Source organism: Ruditapes philippinarum, unplaced genomic scaffold (assembly GCF_026571515.1).
Source record: "Ruditapes philippinarum isolate M1 unplaced genomic scaffold, ASM2657151v2 ctg5576_1_1_1_1, whole genome shotgun sequence".
NCBI lineage: Eukaryota > Metazoa > Mollusca > Bivalvia > Venerida > Veneridae > Ruditapes > Ruditapes philippinarum.
In genome coordinates, this window is record NW_026854164.1 from 38,492 (window position 1) to 61,239 (window position 22,748).

The window sequence follows — 22,748 nt, forward strand, 5'->3', positions numbered from 1 at the left end:
TGAGCATTTTTAGAAACGTAAATTTAAAGGAAAATAATTTTAAACTTAAAAAATAAAAACGTTTTCATGTAAAATAAAGTAATAAGAAGAAATTAAAATGTAAATTTTAAATATTTCTTTTTAAAATCTCATACATATGTCAAGTGTATATATTTTCCACTTTTAATGTTTCAGGTGTGAAATATAGATCTACCTGTGAAAATAAAAATAAAAGATTATGTATAGGCCTACTAAGGATAATGAAATACTGTAGATTTTTTTTCAGTTTGAAGAAAATAAAAATATGCATTTGATTGTCATTTCTCTGAAAATATCAATTAATACTAAAATCAATGTTAAACCAACTAGCTTGTACCTGCCACAGAGCAGATAACTGTGTCGTATTATTGGAAAAATCGACCGTACATTACATCTTTGTTTAACATATCAACAGGAGTACACCGCGCGTTACTTTTTAGTGTCATTACAGCAAACCGTACCACGTGACTTGTTTATTAATAGTCAGCAAGGCTTCATCTCGGAGAAAAGTGGAAATTTTTGTCCCAAATTGCAAAATTTATGCAATTAAAGACGCCGGTTTATTTTTAAAACAGGTGAGAATGTAATTTAACGCCTATATCTACTTAAGTTCTGGTTAAAATTTTGTTTACGCACTTGAAACTAACTGTATTCAATTGTTATTTGTCTAACCGATTTGTTGACGATAACTTGGCCGCACTGTTGTATGGGGAGTTGAGTGGGTGGGGTAACGCCGAAAATACGTTTTGGTTTGAGAGTTTTTCTTTGTTGCAGGAAACGACACGAAAATTTCGTAGGCACCGATACTGTAACCTCTTGAAAAGTAAATCATTGAGTTTGCAACATTCTTTTAAGAAGATCTATAAACTATTCTACGATCCAGTTGAAAAATAAAACTTGTATTCATGAGGCTTTTATTGTGTGTTTGTCATAGTTTGTGATTCTCACCACAATATTCAGGATTTGATTTGTCAAATCTTCCTCATTATGTTAAGTCTAAGGTTTCATTTATTAAACTGCACACTCGAAAACTGTGTCTCATTTTTTTTGCTCAAAGTTTTTCAAAAGGCTAAGCACTGCTTTTTTTCCATCAAGTGTCAATAATGATTGAAGCTTAAAAATAAAGTTAGAAAGATTTCACCATTTCCATTTTCAAAGTATATACTAGACTCTATATATAAAAACTATACCGGTATGAACTTCAAACAAAACAAGGAAATCCAATTTCAACTTAAATTAATTGAATGTTTTTTTTCTAGTTTTTTTTTCCAGAATTATTTGACACTAAATTTTATAAGTCAATGGCTAGCCATATGGGCTAGTTCTAGTTGTACGTGTGTGTCAAGTATGACTAACCTATATGCACTGTTAAAATAAATAACCTTAAACACTAATGAATATGTAAACTTTTGTTTATATTAACGAAGATTTTATTGAATATTACAAAAACTTAAATTACTGTAGATATATTGATTTTTGGCGTCCCAGCTTAGAATGTGAAAAAATTGCAGACATAGAGCCAGGATTGTTCACCAGATTGCTTGGCTGTTCTGATGTCCTACTCTTGTTTATATCTAAGTAATTTACAAAGAAAGAGCTGGGTGATGGAAGGGGGTCATCCCACAATGGCTATAGTACATTTATATTTTTCACAAAACAGTTGTTTTCCCAAATTTTCCTTCATCTTAACACATTAATATGTCATTTCAACATTTATTTTCTTACAAAGAATTATGAATACTAAATTACCTATGATCTTACTGGCATTAAATGACAGATGTTTATACCCTCATCATACCCACCTCTTGTCATTAAAAATTTTCCGAGATGGTTTGTTTAGAACTAGAGACAGTCTTTTGATTTAATCACATACAACAGAAAGTTTTCTTTAGGTTTTGAGGTGGCCTCAAATTCATTTACAGTGTCTTTTCTAGGACGCGCGATTGCGCGATTCACGCTAGTATTTCACAGATCGTGCACAATTCAAAATCATGTGCGTGAAAATCGCGCATCTATAAAAAAAGTTAATAAAATCGTAAAACTTCCATCCCGCATTATATTTGGTTGTTTTGTTTACATTTACATCGGAAACCGAAGGGAGTTAACTGTAAGCTAATTATAGTAATTTAGTACCGTATGGTACTGGTTATGTGAGTTGACGGAAATTAACAGAATGTTCCGTACCAACCGGAACTAGTGTGCTCGGTCTGACAGTTGGGCGCCATTTTAGTGTAGTAAATAATCAAGAAAAAACGAGGCAATTCCTAGCTTGGCTACGATCTAGACGTGAAAGATAGGTCGATTGTTTGTATTGTCAATCCCTTTATAATCAATCGCGGCAGTTCTGTAATAATCTGTTTTCGTTTAAAAATTAAGGGGGGACAACTTCTGCTGCCTTAAATAAATAACGCCTCAGTGTAAACTTAATGCAGACGATTTAACATTGGCAGTTTATTTTGGCACCCCTTGATTTTGAAAATCGCCCCCTTTTTTGAAATAGAGGGGGGGAAATCACCCCTATTTTTCAATTCCTAGAATAAACACTGCATTTAAGACGGTCATTTGGGCACCCAGCCGCCTCTGAATGACTGCCCCTCATGTGGTACCTAATAAACCATTAAATAATTTCAATTGTTTGCATTTGCAGTTGGAACAGCGTACACTGTAATATAATTAAGTACTGTACTATTTTGTTTTCCAATGATTCCACAGTGACAGGTGCTGTAAACACTATCAGAGATGTAGTGATTTATTGTGTGTTGCATAGATCTATACATTGAAGCAAGAAATATAAAAAAATTCAAAATACACAAGTTTCAGTGTTTTTTTTCTTTATATAACTACTACCCTAAACGGTACCATTCCCAATAGAAAATAGACATTAAAATTCCCAATTTCCAATGTAAAATTCCCAAAATGGCTGTTCAAAATGCCCACAAGGCCAAGTGATTTTTCTAAAATCATTTAAATCGAACATATTCATATAAATCACCACTCAATAGTTCTATCTGGACAGTATAAGCTGTTGGCTATCTTTATTCATGATGTCTAATCTCATTTGTAGCTGAAAAAATGCATTAAAAACTAGAAATGTGTCCATAGGACACGGATGCCCCCACACGCCACTGTTCTGTCAATCTTATGACTCTAGGTCAAATATTTTTTGGACTACATGTGACACAAGTTGAAAACTAAAAATCAACAAAGGGCCATAATTCTGTTAAATTTGGTCGCAGCAAAAATTCCTTCCTTTACTACCATCTACACATTAAGGTTGTTAATCCCTGGAAGTTTAAGCAAAATCTGCCATCCGGTTTAAGAGGAGATGCGTTCACAAAATTTCTACATAGTATATAATGAAAAAATAAAAAAAGGGCCATAATTCTGTTAAATTTGGTTGCAGCAAGAATTCCTTCCTTTACTACCATCTACACATTAAGGTTGTTAATCCCTGGAAGTTTAAGCAAAATCTGCCAACCGGTTTAAGAGGAGTTGCGTTCACAAGATTTCGGGACGTACGGACTGACGGACGGACAAGTGCAACGCTATATGCTCCCACATTGTGGGGGCATAAAAATCCCAATTTTAGTAAAAATAACGCATTTTTTTCCCAATCAGTCTGGTACCGGCACCATTCCCAAAGTAGAGAAAAAAACTCTGAGTTTAAATATGATCTGAAAGGCAAAATGATATTGAAATACATGATCTGTTTTTACAAGATATCTGAATATCATGCTTTTATTGTCTGGTTTCAGTTAGTTAATGAGCAGAGTTATGGTCCTTTATATTTTAATCAGACTTCAGTGCATAATGAATGTTTAGAAAATTTTATCCTTTAATAAATTACATATAAATTGTCGATCAAGTTATGTGCCAATAATGAAGTATTAATGAAGTTATCTGCCAATGATTAAGTTTTTACATTTACTGGTTTAATAACAATTTATAATTTTACAATCTTGTTTTACAACAGAAGTTTTTGATCTTGATCAACCTTTTGAAGCTCCAACTTTAAAAAAAGTTTTTTCTTTGGTTAACTAAAAATTATTTACCGAACATAAGAATATTTTCTTAATTTCTTTAAATGGTTTCAAATATTCCTTTCAAACTTAAAATACTGATTAACTGTGAAAGGAAGGTAATTCTGCTCAGCATTTATACACATTCAGCGTTTTTTTCTCAATACTTTGGGAATGGTGCCGGTTCCAGACTGATTGGGAAAAAATGCATTATTTTTACTTAAATTGGGAATTTTTATTATGCATTTTTTCAGCTACAAATAAGATTAGTCATCATAAATAAAGATAGCTAACAGCTTCCACTGTCCAGGAAAAACTATTGAGTGGTGATTTATATGAATATCTTGGATTATAATGATTTTAGAGAAATCTCTTGGCCTTGTGGGAATTTTGAACAGCCATTTTGGGAATTTAAACATTTGAAATTGGGAATTTTAATGTCTATTTTCTATTGGGAACAGTGCCGTTTTAGGGTAGTTACCAGTAGTTATATAAAGAAAAAAAACATGCTATTTTGCTTTTACAAATTATTTTCAAGCACTTAAAAAAAGTGGTGCATCCTCTTATTTATTTTTATTGTAAATGAATGTCAATTTAACCCTTTATATAAGAAATTTATTCAGTGACCATATGTTTACTCTTTTTGTTTTTCTTTCTAGACCATCATCTTTGTCCATCATGGCAGACAAGAAAAGGAAAGCAGCAGAGAGCAATAAGACCCCAGCAAAGAAAAGGAAAGTTGAGACTCCTAAGAAAACCCCTGCATCTGCAAAGAAAGCAAACACTCCAGCACCCAAGAAGGTCACATCTTCAAAAGTAAAGAAACCTGAACCAAAGAAAACACCTGCGAAGACTGTCAAGACTCCAGGCAAAGCAAAAAATGCTTCAAAAACACCCACAAAAAAGCCTACTCCTAAACCAGCACCGAAGAAAAAGGCAACATTAGCTGTCAAAACTGTCACCAGAACAAAACTTGAAAAAGCTAAAGCTGCAACTACTAAAGCAAATCTTGAAAAGGCAAAAATTCTGAAAGCAAAAGCAGCTGCAGCAGCTAAAGCTAAGCTTAAAACTACTAAGAACGCAGCAAAACCAAAGGCATTAGTCAAGGGTTCAGTAAAACCGAAGCCAAAAGTTGTAGCGAAATCTGCACCTGAGAAGAAAGGTAGAACTCCTGCAAACGTATCTGAAAAAACCCCAGCTAAGAAACCAGAGGAGAAAAAGAAAGAACCCCCTAAGAAAGAAGAAGAAAAAAAGGAAACGCCAAAAGCTAAAGCCCCAGTTAAGAAAGAAACTCCAGCTGCAAAAGCATCTGCAAAGAAACAGCCTGCTGCCGAATCTGTCTCTAAAAGGAAAAACACAGTTCAAGAGGAAAGTACAGAAGCCCCAAGAAAACGGAGAATGATTACTCCAAATAAAAAGTTTGCTGACTATGAACTCGATGTACCAGCCAAACGGACTATCACACCTAACAAAAAGTACGCTGATTATGAAACCGAGTCATCATCTAAACGAGTATCAGAGCTGAGAGCTTTTATCCAAGACAAAAAGAAGTCTCCAGAACCAGAGAGTCCCAAGTCGCCTGAAAAAGCAGTCAAAGCTAAAACTCAACCAGCCAAGAAAACTGAGGAAACAAAGGCAACTCCAGCAAGAGAAATAAAAGTATTTAAACCAAGTGATATGAAGCCTGCAGAAAAGCTCATGAAAAAGCTACAAAAGAAACTAGAAAAAGAAGCTAAGTCTGGGTCAACACCAAAGCCTGCAGAAAACCGTGAGAAAGCTAAGATAAAAATCACGAAAGTTGTAACCTACAACAAGCCAATGTCATCTGATGAAAAGGAGATGAGGTCTATTAAAGCAACACCAAAAGCAAAAGCAGTTACAGCAGCTGTAAAGGCAGTCACACCAAGTGTAACTGCAAAAACACCAAAACAAACATCTGCAAAGCCGAATGCTACAAAGGTGGCCAAAGCAACTCCAAAGGCAACACCTAAATCCAAGGCACCTGAAAAACAACGTCCTAAACCAAAGAAAATTAAAGAGTTACCAAGAGCAGAAAGACCTATTCAGGCAAAACTTAATTGCCAGAAATCTATTAAATCCAAGGATGATAACAGCGAGTTGAACTGTTGGATAACTGGAATAGGTGTATTTCCAAGTGGCGAAATAATAATGGTTGACATGACTAACAGAAAGATCAAACTTTTTAGCAAGGACTTTGACTTTTTGAGCCAGGTGAAACTTGATACAATTCCACAAGACATTTCAGTTAGTCCAGTCAATGCTAGTGATGCATACTTTACCAAGCCATTTTCACAAGAGGGTATTCAGAAAGTCTCAATGTCTGATGGTAAGCTGACACTGAAGGAATCTTTCCGGACCAATGGGACAAATCGTGGTATAACATGTACAAAAGGTGGTATTTTGACTTCTGTCCAAGATGGCCGCTATCATGATCTAGATATTAATCACTTTAAGATTGATCTCCTTGACTATGAAGGTAAGGTGTTACAATCAGTGTCCACCGACTTGAATGGCTCTCGTCTGTTTAAACTGCCACTTTATTTTGCTGTAAACAACACTGGAAAACAAATGATTGTAGCAGACTGTATCAAGCACTTCTCTTACATTGTAAGTGTTGACATGACTGGGAAAGTGAAGTTCAAGTATGAAGGCATTGGTGATAACTTGGTTACACCACGAGGGCTTACAATCGATGATGACGACAACATCTATGTCACAGAATGGGAAGGCCAGAATGTCTATGTCCTTTCTCCAACAGGAAAACGATTGCAAGTTTTATTGACCCACCATGAAGTTGTTGCTGATGGCCTTGATGGACTACAAAAGCCATACCAACTTTGCTTTTACAAACAGGATGATGTTAAAAAACTCATAGTCAGTCAAGAGGGTTGTAATACCGTGAAGGTGTTTGAAGTGTTTAAAAAAGCCCCTGAAACTGAAGAATCAAAGCAAGCTGCTGCAAATGCTGTTGCAGAAACTAAAAAAATACCAAATGGGGAAGCCAGTCCTGCTAAACGTACACCAGTTACTCCAAGGAAAAATGGTGCCCAGATCAGCGTATCTGTTACAGCTCCTGCAACAGATTTAAACAAACAAACACCAAAAGTAGTAAGGAAAGAAACAGCTGCTAAAGTTGTAGTCATACCACAGAAGGCTCCTGAACAAAAACCTGTTGAGAAAGCACAAAATACAAGTACTGAAATTACAAAAATCTCCACAACTGAGGCTTCGGTAGGAGAACAAAATACACAGACAGAACCAGATGTTCCTGAAACACCCAAAGAATCAACTGAAGTAAGCCCACCTGTTTTGAATCCTGAATTTGGTGATGACTTTGAAACAGGTGAAAATGACACTGAAGCAAATTCCTCTGTACAAGACGCAATCAATTCATTAAATGATTCCAAAGAAGAGCAAGTTGTTAGTGAAACAGAAATAGTTCAAAATATTGCTGATGCAAATCTTGAAAGCGACATAGGTGCTAATCTTGGAAATGTGGTAGAAGGTAGTAATGCGGTAGTGATAAATGAAAGTAATGTGAATGAAGTCCAAACCAATCTTGTTGGTGCAGTTGATGCAAATCAAGTTCATGTTGAAGTTTATGAGCAAGCTACTGTACCTCAAGTTGAAACTGTTGAGACACCACAAGACATTTCTGACAATGTTAATGTCCAACAAGAAGTAGTACAAGTGCCTGAAGTCATGAGTGTTGAACAAGTTCAGTTGGTAGATTCACAGTATGGGCAGGTTCTCATTCCTGGAGGTGAAATAATTACAACACAATCTATTGATACTGAAATCCAGTCAGTGCCTATGGAATCGGTTGCCCAAGAGACAATTATAATTCAGCAAGACGTCAATCAAATGGTGCCGCACCAGTACGAGAAAATTGAAACTGTGACAATGAACAATAATGATGCCAGCAATCTGTTACAAACTGAAACAGTGCACTATGTTACAGCAGTCAGCATGCCAGATGGTTATGCTACAAACATTGCTCAAAGTGAAATTGTTACTTCGGAAATGCCTGAGGAAATTATTACAATGGTGAATGAGACTGTATGATTGTTTTAATACTGAAATTTTATAAAACATGAAAGTTATCAAACTGAACTTGTATGTGAAAAAAATGTTCTGAAAAAAATTTAGTAATGGAACTGTGTAATAATAAATGGGAAGTATATACTGAAACAGAATCTGAAGAAGGTAGCGTAGCAGTATGGTGCTTCAGTGTACTCCATGACTGATACATTTTTGTGGGTGTTGCATGAAAGATATTCTCCTTTAACTAACTTAACAAAATTGAAATTGAATGAATCGGACTAACATATATAAGTATACGAGGCATGACAATGACAAAGTTTGTGTGTAGTTGAACTAAGAAATGAAAAGTATGATTTTTTTGTGAAATTGCATGACAAAACAAATGAAACTTGAGAATTTTTAGGAGTTAAACAATGTATGTAAAAATGTGATATACAGTTATAATAATGAATAAAACCTTTTTCCCCTCAATATAATGTTATATATGCAGCATTCCATGTATAAGATTATTTTTCTATGAAGTTTTGAATTGTGATGGTATTATAACAATGTCCATAAAGAACCTTGTGTTTTAGTAATACATACATACATTATGCAATGCATTGTTGTATTTTAATGTTTTTTATGTTGCTAGTTTTTCTTTTCTTTTTTCGTGTTTTAAACAAATTGTTCAGAATGTGGTACAGAATTCAAATACTAAACATTATTTTTTTTTCTTGTAAACTTTGAAATTTAAGTCTCATAGAGTTGTATATTGAAATGAAAATTTTAGGTTTTATTAATATTAACAGTAGTAATATTTTTTTCTTTATTACACTTAATAGGCTAGAAAATTTAAACTTTTAACCATGCAGGAAACAGGAGTCTTATTGCAGCAAGTCTTATGGTTTATTATACAGAAATTTCTTTAGTTTTAAAATTTTTGTCATCGTGTAATTGTGAACCAGGAGAAACTGCTAAGAATTTTGTTTCTTCTCCCGAGATTACATTCTATACGCTTGTGATACAGCTAATTTAGAACAAACAACATAATATTGGATGTTTAATCACTGCCCAGCACCTGATGGGTAAAATCAGTGCAGACAAAGGCCAAGCGCCACATCCTTGCATACTGTCTGATAACGGTCTGCACTGTCCGCTATTCAGTCCGCACTTATTTTTGAATTTTGCCAAGACTAAAAGCTAAACAAGTTCATTAAGTTTTTAGGGTGGTAAGGTGTAAACGATCATTTTCATGGTTTTAGTTGATGCTAATCATGTTTTAATCAGAATTTGAATTTTTATATATCCAGTTTCATTTAAATGAAATTGATTTTATGTGTATTTATCATTTTGTTCTGTAAATAATTTTTTAGGGCAATGGTTTAATATTCATCAATGTTTAAACAAAGAAAAATGTTATATTGTTTTATGTAAAGAAATCATACGCATTGGTAACTGAATTAACAACGGTTCATTGTGTCATAACCGTTCATAATAAAAATTTGACCTTTTGAAACGAATGATAAATAAAAGTACTTAATAATCATCTGAATCATTTTTTTTCAATCATTTGTTCTGTTTCTTGCACTATCACATAATAATTGAACAAGTTATAGTTTAAACATTGATGGATATGTACGCAAAAAGTAAAATACAAAGGTCTGCATTTTGTAAAGTTCTGTAAAATCTGGTTTAAAATTAACGCTTGGTCTGTGAGTGTGATTCAAGAGAAAAACATAGTAACAGTTGATAAATTTATTGTTTAAATACTGTTTGAAGGAACCCTAATAAGTTTATGAATCATGTAAATTATAATGAAATTGGTTGAAGAATCTAAAGAAAACAGTAAAAATGTGAAAGTAAATTTTACTCCGACTAATTATTCTAAATGTAATGTTTAAACATGTACTTTAAGTATTTTGTTTTAATCTAACAGAAACTCAAAAAGATTGACGATTCTGGAACAATTTTTATCAGACCTAGGTATTCTACTTTTGTATATATTGTTAATATATATTATTTTTTAATTTACATACATGTGTTCATTTTAACTGCAAACTTTGAATTTGGTTTCCTGGTTTTTTATATGCATGATTGTATCAATGATATTTTCTATAACCTCATTGCCTTTAAATATTTTCAAGACATATAGTTGTAACAATGGTAAACATTTGCTGCGTTAGCATCAGTGTCCCAACCAGGTTTACCAGTAGAGATCATATTCGCTACAATAGATGTCATTGAAATTGGTTTTTCCAAGTTGGAAGCGCAAATCCTTATTTCCATAAAAGTATGAAACTTTGAATTTCTTACTAGAGCAAATATATAGATAATTAATTGTATCCTTTTCACAAGCCGGGAAAAAAAAATAAACAAAGATATACTGTCAGGCTAGTGTAAATTTCGATGACTGTAAAAATCTTGAATTTTGTTTTCAACTTCTTGAAACTTAAGAAATGATTATACCTAATTCATAGACGGGAAAATCCTAATTCTTTGAATAAAACAGTTACTATAAATTTGCTTGAAAATTTCTTGTTTTTGTAAGTCCTGAGCTTAGACATTTGGTCAGATTGCATTTTAACACCAGATTTTTAACAAGCCTTATCTATGGTTGCATCATTGATATCTCTATTTATTGTTCTTTTTCAATTGAAAATAAAATGACTGATTGTTTTATTAGTGTAAAACCTTCATATATAATGATTACTTAAGAAATTGCATTATTTTTGTGCATTAATAGTGTTACGATTTGATGTTTTGTATTGAGTTTTTTTTATTGCAAACAAAATCATCTTGCCATAGTGAAGAGAAGACCAAAAGTAATTTAAGGTTAATCACTTGAATCTTAATTGTAAAAAAATCTCATCTTTCATTTTCTGTTAATTTTCATCCAATCATATTTTAATGAACAAACAACTTTTCATGATGTTCTATCTTTGTTTGATGAATTTGTAAATTCTGTGTTAGCAATGACTTTTTTAAATAAACACTGTTGCAACCAAATCTGTCGATGTATTCTTGATTTCTCCCTGTTAATTGCTTATCAGAACCACAGGTTTATAAGGGTGAACTGATTGGACAAAACATTTGTCGGGTGTTGACCAGAATTATGGTTCTCTTCACATTGCCTACCATATAAGCTCAGTTAGTTTAAAACATATATTTAAGCTTGATTGTGAAAAAGTTCTTGCAACTTATATTAATCACTTAAAAGTTAGCTTCCTGGAACTGTCTGTACTGATTTCATATGAAGATACATGGTCAAACCCATGATCCTGGCTTGAGGGGCAGACACCTTAACCATTGGGCCACCGCTCCCCATCAGCTCAGAGTGTTAGTGAACAAGGACAAAATTTATAAGGAGTGTTCTTCTTGATTAATTTGGTTGTCATATGTCTATAATGTTACTTCAACTTGTTCTACATGAGCATTTTTCAGTGTGTAAACAACATCTCAGAGAGAATATCAAAAGGCACAATTACTATAAGGAGGAAATTTAAGCAAGGAAATTTAACAGTAAATGGACCCGCCTGGCATTTATTAACCCTAAAAATTATTATTAGGGACAACTCACTTATACTTATTCGAGAACACTGCTTGTGCCTACGTGCAATGACATAGATGTCTCATCATCCTGGTAAATGGAATAATGGTCCTACAAAGTGGCTTTTTGTAACCCATAACTTGGTGAAAAAAGTGGTTCAATGCACAGAAGTAGATGCAGGTCTGGCCGGCTGTAGCGTGGGAGTCTCGCTCTCTCTCAATTTTTTCATTTGATTGGTCAGATCGAGGTGACCACAGGGAGAAAGGGCGATGCCCAAATGATGATGGCAATCGCATGACGTATTGGAAGCTGACAAGTCCACTTTAAAAAATTCAGAGGGTTAATAAATATAACACTGTCATTAAGCAAAATTTGGTAACAAATCTTTCATGTTATGTGTTTGAACTTTATAAACTATTTGAAGTAAATTTCTTGTGAAGTTAAAATGAGCTGTTAATACCCAACAAATGACCTTGATTTCAAAGAAGAGATAGAAAGTTGGTCATGAAGTAAAATATGATCTTGACCAGGCTCTATACTACTGATAGTGAAATATTAAATGTCTTGATAATGAAATCCCTTAAACATAGAATGGACTCTTATACCAAATGCAGAACAAATCTATTCAACAGGTTAAAAATACGGCACATGGTCATATGGCAATTTTCCAGCTTTAATGGTGGAGAAAGACCTTTGGTGCCCCTCTGTGCATTATTACACAGGTAAACGTTGCGTGGCCATGACTTACACTATACCCCCGTTCCCCCTCTACAACCCAAAACCCTAAAAAAAAAATTATGAAAAAAAAAAATTTTTATGACTAAAATATTATAATATTTTAGTCATAAAATTTTTTTTTTTCATAATTTTTTTTAGGGTTTTGGGTTGTAGAGGGGGGACGGGGGTATAGTGTAAGTCATGGCCACGCAACGTTTACCTGTGCATTATTATAGGCACGAAGGTGCACCTGAGTTGAACTACCAATATTCCGTATGCTAGCTGGATAGCTTCCTCATATGAAACAAATCAAGATTCGAACCCAAAGCAGTGAGGGACAAGTAGTTTGAAGTCAACCTTTTAACCACTCGGCTATGGACACCCCCTCGACAATTTTTTTCTACCCTGCAAACCACGTCTTAAACAAAGTGACTTACCTTTCAAGATACTGGATACAATGAGGTCCATATATTTGGCAAGCATATCTGCATTGTCAATGGCTGCTAAGGAAAGATAACTGGCAACATTGTGGCTTAACTCCTTATGATCACATGTGAGGAACTTTACAGCATATGGTATTGCCAAGTCATGAATAATCTCCATTCATACACAGCTATACAGAATCAAATTTTGGTTAACTGTATGAAATTAATTAATAAAAATCTGTCTTTAAAAAAAATTCTTTTCCAGGATTTTTAACCCAACAGACAATAAAGTAGCCATGTTCTACATACAGTTTTTGTCAATTGATTTTGCCACCCCTGAATTATTGGTTCCATTCTTATCAATTTAGCCTTGTTGTCATTTCCAGAGTAAAACAAAATCTTTATCGAACACATATCATGCCTCATGTAGCCTTGTTTTCTGAGTCCATATTGTCCTAATATCAAATACATTAACAAAATCATATAAAATCTCCTTGTACTTCAGTAAACTAAATAATATTCTGTCAAAAAATGTGGTGTTAAATAAAAGTCATGTATGTATTACAGTTGAGAAACAATACGATTTTATAAACAGCTGCAAAAACTGTACATGTATAAGGACTTTACTAGTGCCTAATCCAATAAAGGTTTGACAGCTGTGTATTTGTCCAATAGAATTCTGTATTGTACCCAACAATGTATAATAACCTCTATTATGAAACAAACTTTCAGACTTTTTTAAATCACTTTTATTATACATCACAGAAATTCTATTTGGTTGAGTATTTGTCACATACAACTCTAAAATTACTGTGATGAAATATTCTATAAATTACAGTCCACCAGCTTTGCTCAGATGGGATGGCATCTGGTTGGTAATCAAAGGGTCCCTGGTTCGAACCTTGGGCGAGACATATTTTCTCTGTGACAATTGGTGATCTCTGATATTCTTTCTTATGATCATTTGTCTTCACCTCTGGATTCAAGAAGATAAATTAGTCATTAAATATTGCTAAATATATACCAGGACATCTAAAACATATCTTCGTCCATACATATCCGGAAATCTTGATTTAACACAATATGCAATATATCTGAAATCCTGATTTTAACACATTTTTGCGATATATCGGTGAGCAATCCTATTCCTAGATCCATTGCCTACATATGACAAAAATGTGTAAAAATTGGCAAAAAAAACACATAAACTATAAATTACTGCATTTTACCATAAATAGACAACTCATAATGTCTGATGCTATTTTAACATGTGGGGGATCTGTATCTTTGACTGACTGTTTCAAGTTGTGAGAGTAACAAACTTCGAGGAGTTTAACCAGTCCAGCTGCATTCTCTTCTATACTGTGTGTCTCTCTAAAATAACAATGTGATTACAACATGTCATGAACAACAACAACTGTCCCAAGGAATTACTATTTTATATAATAAGAATGTTACAACATTTTACAAGAATTTAAAAATAACGATATAATGATAATAGTTCATAAAATAGTGTTTTTACAACAGCAGATTAAATAATAATGTTATAACAATAGTTCATAAATAACAATGCTATAACAATAGTTCATAAATAACAATAAGATAACAGCAGTTCATGAAATAACGAGAGCAGCTGTTAATAGGACAGCAAGCTCAACTGGTTTTTAGTCACACCAACTCTGTAAAGTTCATATGGAGACTTTCCAGCATTATTGAAGAAGGAAGACCTAAGATACTTCTTAGTGCATTCCTTTAAGCACCAGTCCTGAGTAGAACCACAGACATGTCACAAAGCCTTCTTTATGTAATGATAAAATATAGTTAATCATGCATGTTTTGTTTGTTTGTTTGTTTTATTGGGCTTTACATCACACCGACACAGTATAGGTCATATGGCGATATTCCAGCTTTATTGGTGGAGGAAGACCTCAGGTGCCCTTCTGTGCATTATATCAGACACGAACGAGTACCTGAGTAGAACCACTGACGTTCCGTAAGCTAGCTGGATAGCTTCCTCACATGAAAGAATTCAAAGTCCCTTTCGGGATTCGAACTTACAGCGGTGAGGGGCAAGTGGTCTCATACATAATTATATTTGAATACAAATATTATAAATCTTACCTTATTGCAGAGGTGACCCGGGTGATACATATTTCTACGACACTCTGATCATTGTCGCTTGAGGAATAATCCGGGCTCTTAGCAATCTCACAGATACTCTCCAGAACCTCCGTCAAGTCATTCTTGATGTCATTATCTTCCAGGGAAAACAATTCTCCAGCTTTCGACAGGTCTTTCCTTGTCAAAACCGTGGAAAATAGTTCATGCATCCCTGAAAAAATTTCAAAGATAATTCTATGAAGTGTTTATTCATGGTATTTTATTGGTTATAAAGATTTTTTTTAAAAGGTTATATGACCAAGTATAAATAGTTTGTTAGGTTATATAACCAAAGCTGCTATGTGACGGTTTACATAGCAAATAAATGTGTTTATACAAGGCCATATAACATACAAATGAAAAGTTTACAATTCTGTTTTCTTCCTTCATTTTAATGCATCTTTCCTTCATTAGAGTAAGTTTAAAATTACAATAATGGGATTACCTTTTTGCAATGTAATAAGTTTAATAATATACATAATACAAATAAAAAAATAAATGCAGGTTTTGTATAAGGGTTCCAGCATGTACTTAGTGGGAGTCCAAATCAATAATTCATGATGTCGAACAGCTAATCAACAACCTAACTCCTCACTTAACAAAAATGTTCACTTACTATATCTTTTATATAACAACAATTGTAAACTTCAAAGTTTTTTCCAACATTTAATAATGTTAAGTAAGAATTATGAAGCTAGCATTATAATTTTTATGCATCCACTTGGATGCAAGAGCTTGAGAACTGTGCATCCAAGAAGACTTTTAGGTGTATATTCATGCAGGATCCTGCATCCAGTAAATCCCTGAATATAGTGTTGCTGAAGTTATCCTGCTAGTGGTATCGGCTACATCCAACAACCTAACTTATGGGTTAACTCTTTATCAAGCTCTCATCCAGTAATCCAGAGGCTTAGGACTCACTCTCCAGTCAGTACTTTAGGATTAGTATTGTTTGTTTTAATGGCAACAAAGTTAAAATACTGATAATGTTTCAAGTGTGTCATTTGCAGGAAAGAAAAATAGGGCAGTGCTTCTAGCATAATCTGAGAAGAAAAAGAGTTTTTCAGGCTTTATAGAAGGACCCTAACATTTAAATTAGACTGCATCTTATGATGAGATTCGGTGGCAGTCTCCTGGAAAAGATCCTCTCTGTTTATCACTGTCTATATTTCATACAGAAGTACACTACAAATATGGAATGGGTCTTAAGGTCTAATACAGGATATAGCCCTAGATAGCTGAATTGGTATGCCTGGTTTTTATATATTTTAATTGAAATTCATTATTGACCAAAACTCCATTTCCAGCTGGATTTAGGGGCTCAAAACTAGATTTTTTCATGGACTCAAAATGTTCATAGATCTATGTAAATTTACACTGTCATTGCGAGGTAGTGTGTGCTACCTACTGAATCACAGCACATAAACTGTAAGCCTTATAAAAAGTGACAGATAAAACTTGCTGAGTTAAACATGCGAGAATAACTTTGGTGAACAACAGGGCGCATTTGTCACAGGGAAATGTTTATGATTTCACCTCGCTGTCAATAAGCAATTAAAAATATTTATTTATCATTTAATCTTCTATCATCTGGAAAATGGACATATACAATGTACTAGTCTAAACAATGCCCAGAGGCGCGATTTACATTTATATCGACAGGTATATGAATTGTTATGTTTTTATTTTTACTGAGAGACAAATATCGGTAATTAAATCTCTGATATTAGGAATCGGGACAAGGGAAACTTTTTATCCAATCGGTATAGCACATGAACGTTTTCTTGCATATTAAGACAGAATTATCTACTGTTTACACCAGTGTTAGAAAAACCTCTCCAATACCCCCAATGTAAGACAAGTCCCGTGTTTTAAATGACGTCATTACGACCGGCCTTTTAAAATTGAATTGTGTGATGACATTATTGTGCCTTTATGAATGATGTTGTAAATTCATATGCTTCCATAAGAAAAAAAGTTCTAAATGTAAATATTAGTTCATGTAAATTCTTTTTAAAATATCATTAATTTGTAATGTATGCAAGAAAATGAATCAAACACTGGTTGTTGTCACAAACAGGAATATCTAGCTCTCGGGTAACTGTTTAGCGTAAACAGTTACCATCAAGCTAGATATTCTGGTCTGTACCGGCACCGGCCGTTGTAAAATCCTTATAATCTGTAGATTCAGGGAAAATAATCAGAAAATGTGGATTGCCTGTACTGAGTATACGCGTATTGCTTAAAGCCTTAAAACTGTGTTTGACTATTAACCCAAGGATTGTCAGTTCAAGCCTTTCTCATATTTTATTTCTTGAAGCGGACTGAAAGCGATTTCATATCTTATAGCGAGCTCAACGAGCTGGCCCGAAGGGCCTGCTTGCAAAGCGAGCTATACAGTAACGCGAGTACCTGCTAAGTGATGGTTTTGAAAACTTTCGTCCGAAGTACCGAATTGGACACATGGCAACTTTTCGAATTACAAGATAACGATAAAAGCCAATGTACTCTGAATGAAAACGGAAGAGTAGACTGGTGTCCTGCGCTCTTATATAGGAACCATAATAGAAAGGAGGAACCAGAATAAACGGAAGCAGTATATAAAACACCGAATGACAAAATTAAAACGGAAAATGTAAAATAAAAATGAACGATTGTTTAAACTATCTTACAAGCTCGCTTTGAGGCTTTGCCTTTTTCATATTAAATTTCACGTCCTAGCTATTATTAATTAAATAAGTTTCATTTATACGAAACCATTGTAAACTAAGAGGAACGGTTGACTCTACAATGGTTGAATGGAAACTTATTAGATCAAATAATTTTTTTTATCAAAATTATGTCACACACAAATGGAATCCAATATACAAGTGTTAAATGAGAATCATGTAAGGGCAGCCCATGTCAGCTGTCAATATTTGGCCTGTTGGGTCATACAAATATTATCACAAACCGTATGAAGTTTAAGAAGAAAGTTCGGTTACAATAGGAGCAGATCGGTGGAACGCACCATCGGAACATGGAAAAATGACATAGAACTTATTATTTACCGGCTTGTTTCTTATCTTGATGAAAGCATGTAAAGAATTTCAAGTATTTAAAAAGGTAATCAAAAAATTCGTAAAATTCCAATTTACAGGCGGTGCAACGTTATTTTCGTCGTTTATGAAAATATAAAAGTACAGGTAAATACAATCTGATTACTTCGGCTATTATCCTTCAGGCAAAATTAAGTATGGTGTATGATCTGGGTCAAAATATGAAAAACAAGATCAACAAGGAAAGGCGGCGTTCAATGAACGCAACCCCCATATGACCCAGCAACAAGAACCAACGGCAAGGAGCCCAGGCGGACCCCAAACATAAAAAGGACAGGGCAAAGTTCCACTATACTTTTCGAAATTGTGTTGTTTTTTTTTCTCATGATTCTGAGATATTTTGGTTCTTGATAAAAAAACTTGTCGTAAGGGATTTCATTTTATGCTGTAATCCATGTTCATCGCACATTGTTCAAACCCCATATAGTCATTTCCAACGAATAGATAACGAATGGTTATTTTACCTCTCCAATGATTCCAGTACAATTTTATCCTTGATAACATATCAAATTTACCTTGATCGTGACAACAAATCTTGCATTTTTAATATTATAGTAATCCAATAAACCTGTTAATTCAAAGGCAAACGTTATTTCTTGTGAACATAGTTGTAGTTTGCTTTTAATTTTCTTTCATTTTTCATTTTAATTTTATTTTAATAGCTGCAATAATTACACATGAAGTGAACAAAGTTTTTCATGAACTTCTCACTTATGTCAGACTATGGTTATAACTGTATTGTTACTGTATTCAAACTGTTGAAGTTGAATCTCTAATGTTTGGTACTTTGTATGGACAATAGTCCAATGACATCTAAGTCATTCTATAAACAACTTACAAAACGTGTGTCTTGACTGTTTAATTTACTAATTCCAAGTGCGCTGGAGCTGCATACATTTAGGCGGGAATACATCATGTGAAGTATAGACTTGCTATAGAGATGATATAAATATATTATAAGTACATAATTCTACAAATCGCTTGATATCCGGTCCCGGTCCAAATCTTAACAGGTGAATAAACTTACGGACTTTGTTATGCAAATGACTTTCAGAGAACAGATACAAATTATTTACGAGTTATATCAGATATCATAACTCCCACTTTCGCGAGCTAACTAACATATACTTTGAATTTGCATTGAGCTAAATATAAGAACTAAATTAATATAAGATGGAGAAGAAACTGTGATGTCACACAGTTAAAATCAGTATCGGCGGAATTGTGTTCCTGCAAGTTACCATATGTCGCGAGATTTTGCGAGATTTGATACATCCTGGGTAAAATAGCCAAAATACCGCCATATTGAATTCCCGGAGGTACATCAACAAAAAAAGACTAAACATTTTTACTTATATAAGAAGCAATAGTTATTTATTCTAAAACGTACAAAACACACTTTTCCACACAAATATTTCTCCGATGTAATAATTCACGGATATTGCCGAAGTTTAACGATAGCGTGAAAATCGGAGACAAGCGGATCATCGAAGCGCGCAAAGGATTGTGGATCTGAATCGGTCTCTCGTCTATTTTCGGAGTTTCCTATCCGTTCTTTATATATCTGTGGAATTTGTGTTTTAAATAAAAACCTAATATTGTATTATTCAAATAGTATTTCCAATTTTGCATATAGTTTTACATTTTAATTTTTTTGGTACCATGTTTTAATTAAATAAATGTCGCTCTTTTATGTGACATTTTCAAGTTATACAACTGCTAATCATGAGTGTTAAACAGGCAATTATCAGTCAATTTGTAAACCTGGGACATAAAATGCTGTAGTATGTTTCAGGTGGAACATAAACGTTATGTTTCTTAATTTTATAATAGTTTTAGTATAAGTAACATATTCAAAATTTGTTTCTCTCTGGTTTATAAAGTTTTACGCAAACGGCGACTGACTTTTACACACGGAACACCTCGGCGCTGGAAATACTGCATTTCTGTTTCATTATGAATTAAAAAAAATGTTGATAATCAAAACTTTCAATTTTAAGAATACTCTTTACATAGTTATTCCAGTCCCATATATCGTCAAAAAAATTCATTTTTCTTTAATAAATTTATTGAAAAAAAAATTAGCGAAAATTTTGGGGAACTTTTATAAAATACTTTTTTGTTTCTTGATCAAGCCGGATTAAATTACAATTAGAGATCTGGTCAGCTGTAACACAATTTGAAATGAAAAAGACTATAGTTTCCTTTCGACGGTGAATTCATGGTTCTTATCGATGATTACCGAAAAGAGCCGAAAAAATACGATTGTTGTTCGGATCACCGATTATAAAAAAATATATATAGAAAAAATGGAAAATACTGGTATTTATCTGTAGCATGAATTATACAAATACATTTTTATACGTTCCTGTACTTATTATCGATCGTTCATAACTCTTCCAATGTAACCTTCATGTACACATAGTACATATCACAAGGATATTTGTTTGTTTTGCCTGCAAGATTGAAATATATTTCACTGAGTGAACACCAGATGCAGTATTTAGCTGGTGTTCACGAATGAAATATATTTCAATCTTATATGTTAAACAAATAAATTTTCTTTTTCTTTCATGCTTTTTAAGTGATTTTAAGTAATTTTTTATTGATTTTGCCGCTGACTGAGCCCTTATTACGGGGGGGGGGGGGGGGCTGTTACACGAAGGATTGGAGTTCTTTATGATAACTGTCACGGAGTTCCTGGAAAACGTTACGGATTTATATGGAAAACTTTTCTATATACGTGGATAACTCACGTGAAAAATTGTCATTTTTACCTTTAATGGGGGAGTTTGAGGTGCTAAATTAAACTTTGATAACTAAACTTGCCCTACATATTGTATTATATTTCAGAAAACCCTTTTAGTCCATTTGTCATCGCCTTTTTAATTTAAAAAATCTGGTAGTTTTGAGTAAAATTTACAAATAACTTGCTTATTCGTACATATTGACTTTTTCATTTGTCTTCTCCGTTGCTATACTTAACATACCTAATTATAACGGAGAGTTGCAAACCTAAAGCCCATGCAGGCTAATAAATTTATACCTGATTTTTCAAATGTCACGGAGTTCTTGTGATAACACAAAATATGTCCTGGAGTTCTTATGATAACTTTTGTTACTGCGAGTATGCTTCTTGTACTTAATTACGGTACGTTTAAGCGTATTTTGTTATTTAATAAGCAATATTTAACATGTAAATTATTATATAGCCACAAACTGTGTGGTAATAAACAATCTTTACTGAATATCTTCACCAGTTATTAGAAGACCTTATTTCTAGTAGAAGTGAACTGTATAACAAGGAAACATCAGTTACTTCTACAGAACTGTCAGAACAAAAACAACAGGTTATATTCTACATTTCTGGCTTTGTAATATGTGCTCTTCAAAAACGCCTGAAGAGTCTTAAATCTGATGAAAAGGAGGCCCTTATTAATTAATGGTCTTAGGCAATTGAACAAAACAAACACAGAGTACAGTCTCAGCAAAATTTTCAATCTGGACAAACAAACTTGATAGAGGGGGGTTTAAAGATACCTAGTGATGACATGTTCTTTTTGATAAGGGAGTTTGAAAATCAATTTAGGAAAGAAGTGAAAGAAACAAATCTTACACAGAATGCTCTTGAAACTACAGTTCTCAAAGAGGCTATCATGGACAAGTTCATGGTAAAATATTATGCAGAGAGACTTGTTCCAGGGAAGTTTACTTTAAGTATTTTGGAAAGAATACTATCATTTTTTTCTGACAATACGTGGCAATGCCATTGCAAGGAAGAAAAGATTAGAACTTGTTAAAGCCACTGAAAAAAGGCAATGCGTAAAGTGTTGAAGGAAAAAAGTATTAAGTAAATTTAAAAGAATGAATATTATACCAAGTCACTTAGCTGAGTGTAACAAATAGAAAATAAAAAATGCTTATCAGAAACTGAATTATGTAAGCCTATTACATTATCTCAATCAAGATACTGCCTAGGTATTAAACTGTATGACATGCCATTTCTGTTTACATGACTATGTACATTTTGTTATGTATATCTTTGTACACTTTTAAATGTTCATCTTGTTTGTATAACAATAAAGATAGATTTCATCAAATTGTTAGTTTATATTATGTCATTCAAGATCAAATATGCAATGATATTAAAGTGCTGAGTCATTAAGAATAATTCTGCAAGAATGGTAAAGACTATACCAGTTGTAAATCATATCATAGCATAATTCCATTTCAACTTTGAATCACAGCCAACACATTAAAGTGTATTGTTTCGTTTGAACTTGTTTCAACTTTGAATCACAGTCAACACATAAAAGCCAGTGCATTGTTTACCGCTTAGGTAACGGAGTGTTGTCTATTGGAGTTAGCCTAAGTTTTATTTTTGTATTTCCTTTTAGAGGGGCTAGGGCTTGGCCTCCAACAGTTGTCAGTCTGAATCCGAAATTTTATTTCAAGTTGGATTGTTATTGCTACCTCCACTACTTCTGTGTATCCCAAAGCGTTGTTCAATTCTATTTGAAAGACCCTGACCTGAAACTTAAGAACGCCATTTGTAAATTCATAAAAAGCGCACACGGCAATGACAACATTTAAGGCACGCGACTTGTGTTACATGGGGAATGTAAGACAGGTTTTTGTAGCACAGGTGTAAATGGTAGAAACTTTGACATGCAAGAATTTTGATTCTTTCATGAAAGGAATCTATATATCCAGCTAG

The 22,748-nt window shown here is 33.5% G+C and overlaps 2 protein-coding genes and 1 pseudogene across 2 annotated transcripts in view; 2 read left to right on the plus strand and 1 right to left on the minus strand.

The window, feature by feature from the left end:
• Positions 1-18,101, minus strand: part of LOC132739222 (ventricular zone-expressed PH domain-containing protein 1-like) — a 33,488-nt gene extending 15,387 nt beyond the window's left edge. Inside the window, exons 1-4 of the mRNA XM_060726884.1 lie at positions 17,984-18,101; positions 14,895-15,105; positions 14,003-14,147; positions 12,786-12,945 (exon numbers count right to left, since the gene is read on the minus strand). Of these exons, the coding sequence (XP_060582867.1) occupies positions 12,786-12,945; positions 14,003-14,147; positions 14,895-15,103 (514 nt within the window). The 5' untranslated portion in view covers positions 15,104-15,105; positions 17,984-18,101. The remainder of the gene's footprint in view (positions 1-12,785; positions 12,946-14,002; positions 14,148-14,894; positions 15,106-17,983) is intronic.
• On the plus strand, positions 441-8,210 carry LOC132739221 (uncharacterized). Its single transcript, XM_060726883.1, has 2 exons — positions 441-593; positions 4,697-8,210. The coding sequence occupies exon 2, from the start codon at positions 4,716-4,718 to the stop codon at positions 8,121-8,123; it is 3,408 nt and encodes a 1,135-aa protein (XP_060582866.1). The 5' UTR covers positions 441-593; positions 4,697-4,715; the 3' UTR covers positions 8,124-8,210.
• A 1,174-nt stretch (positions 18,102-19,275) lies between the features above and the next one.
• LOC132739216 (uncharacterized) lies at positions 19,276-21,934 on the plus strand (annotated as a pseudogene).
• The last annotated feature ends 814 nt before the right edge of the window (positions 21,935-22,748 follow it).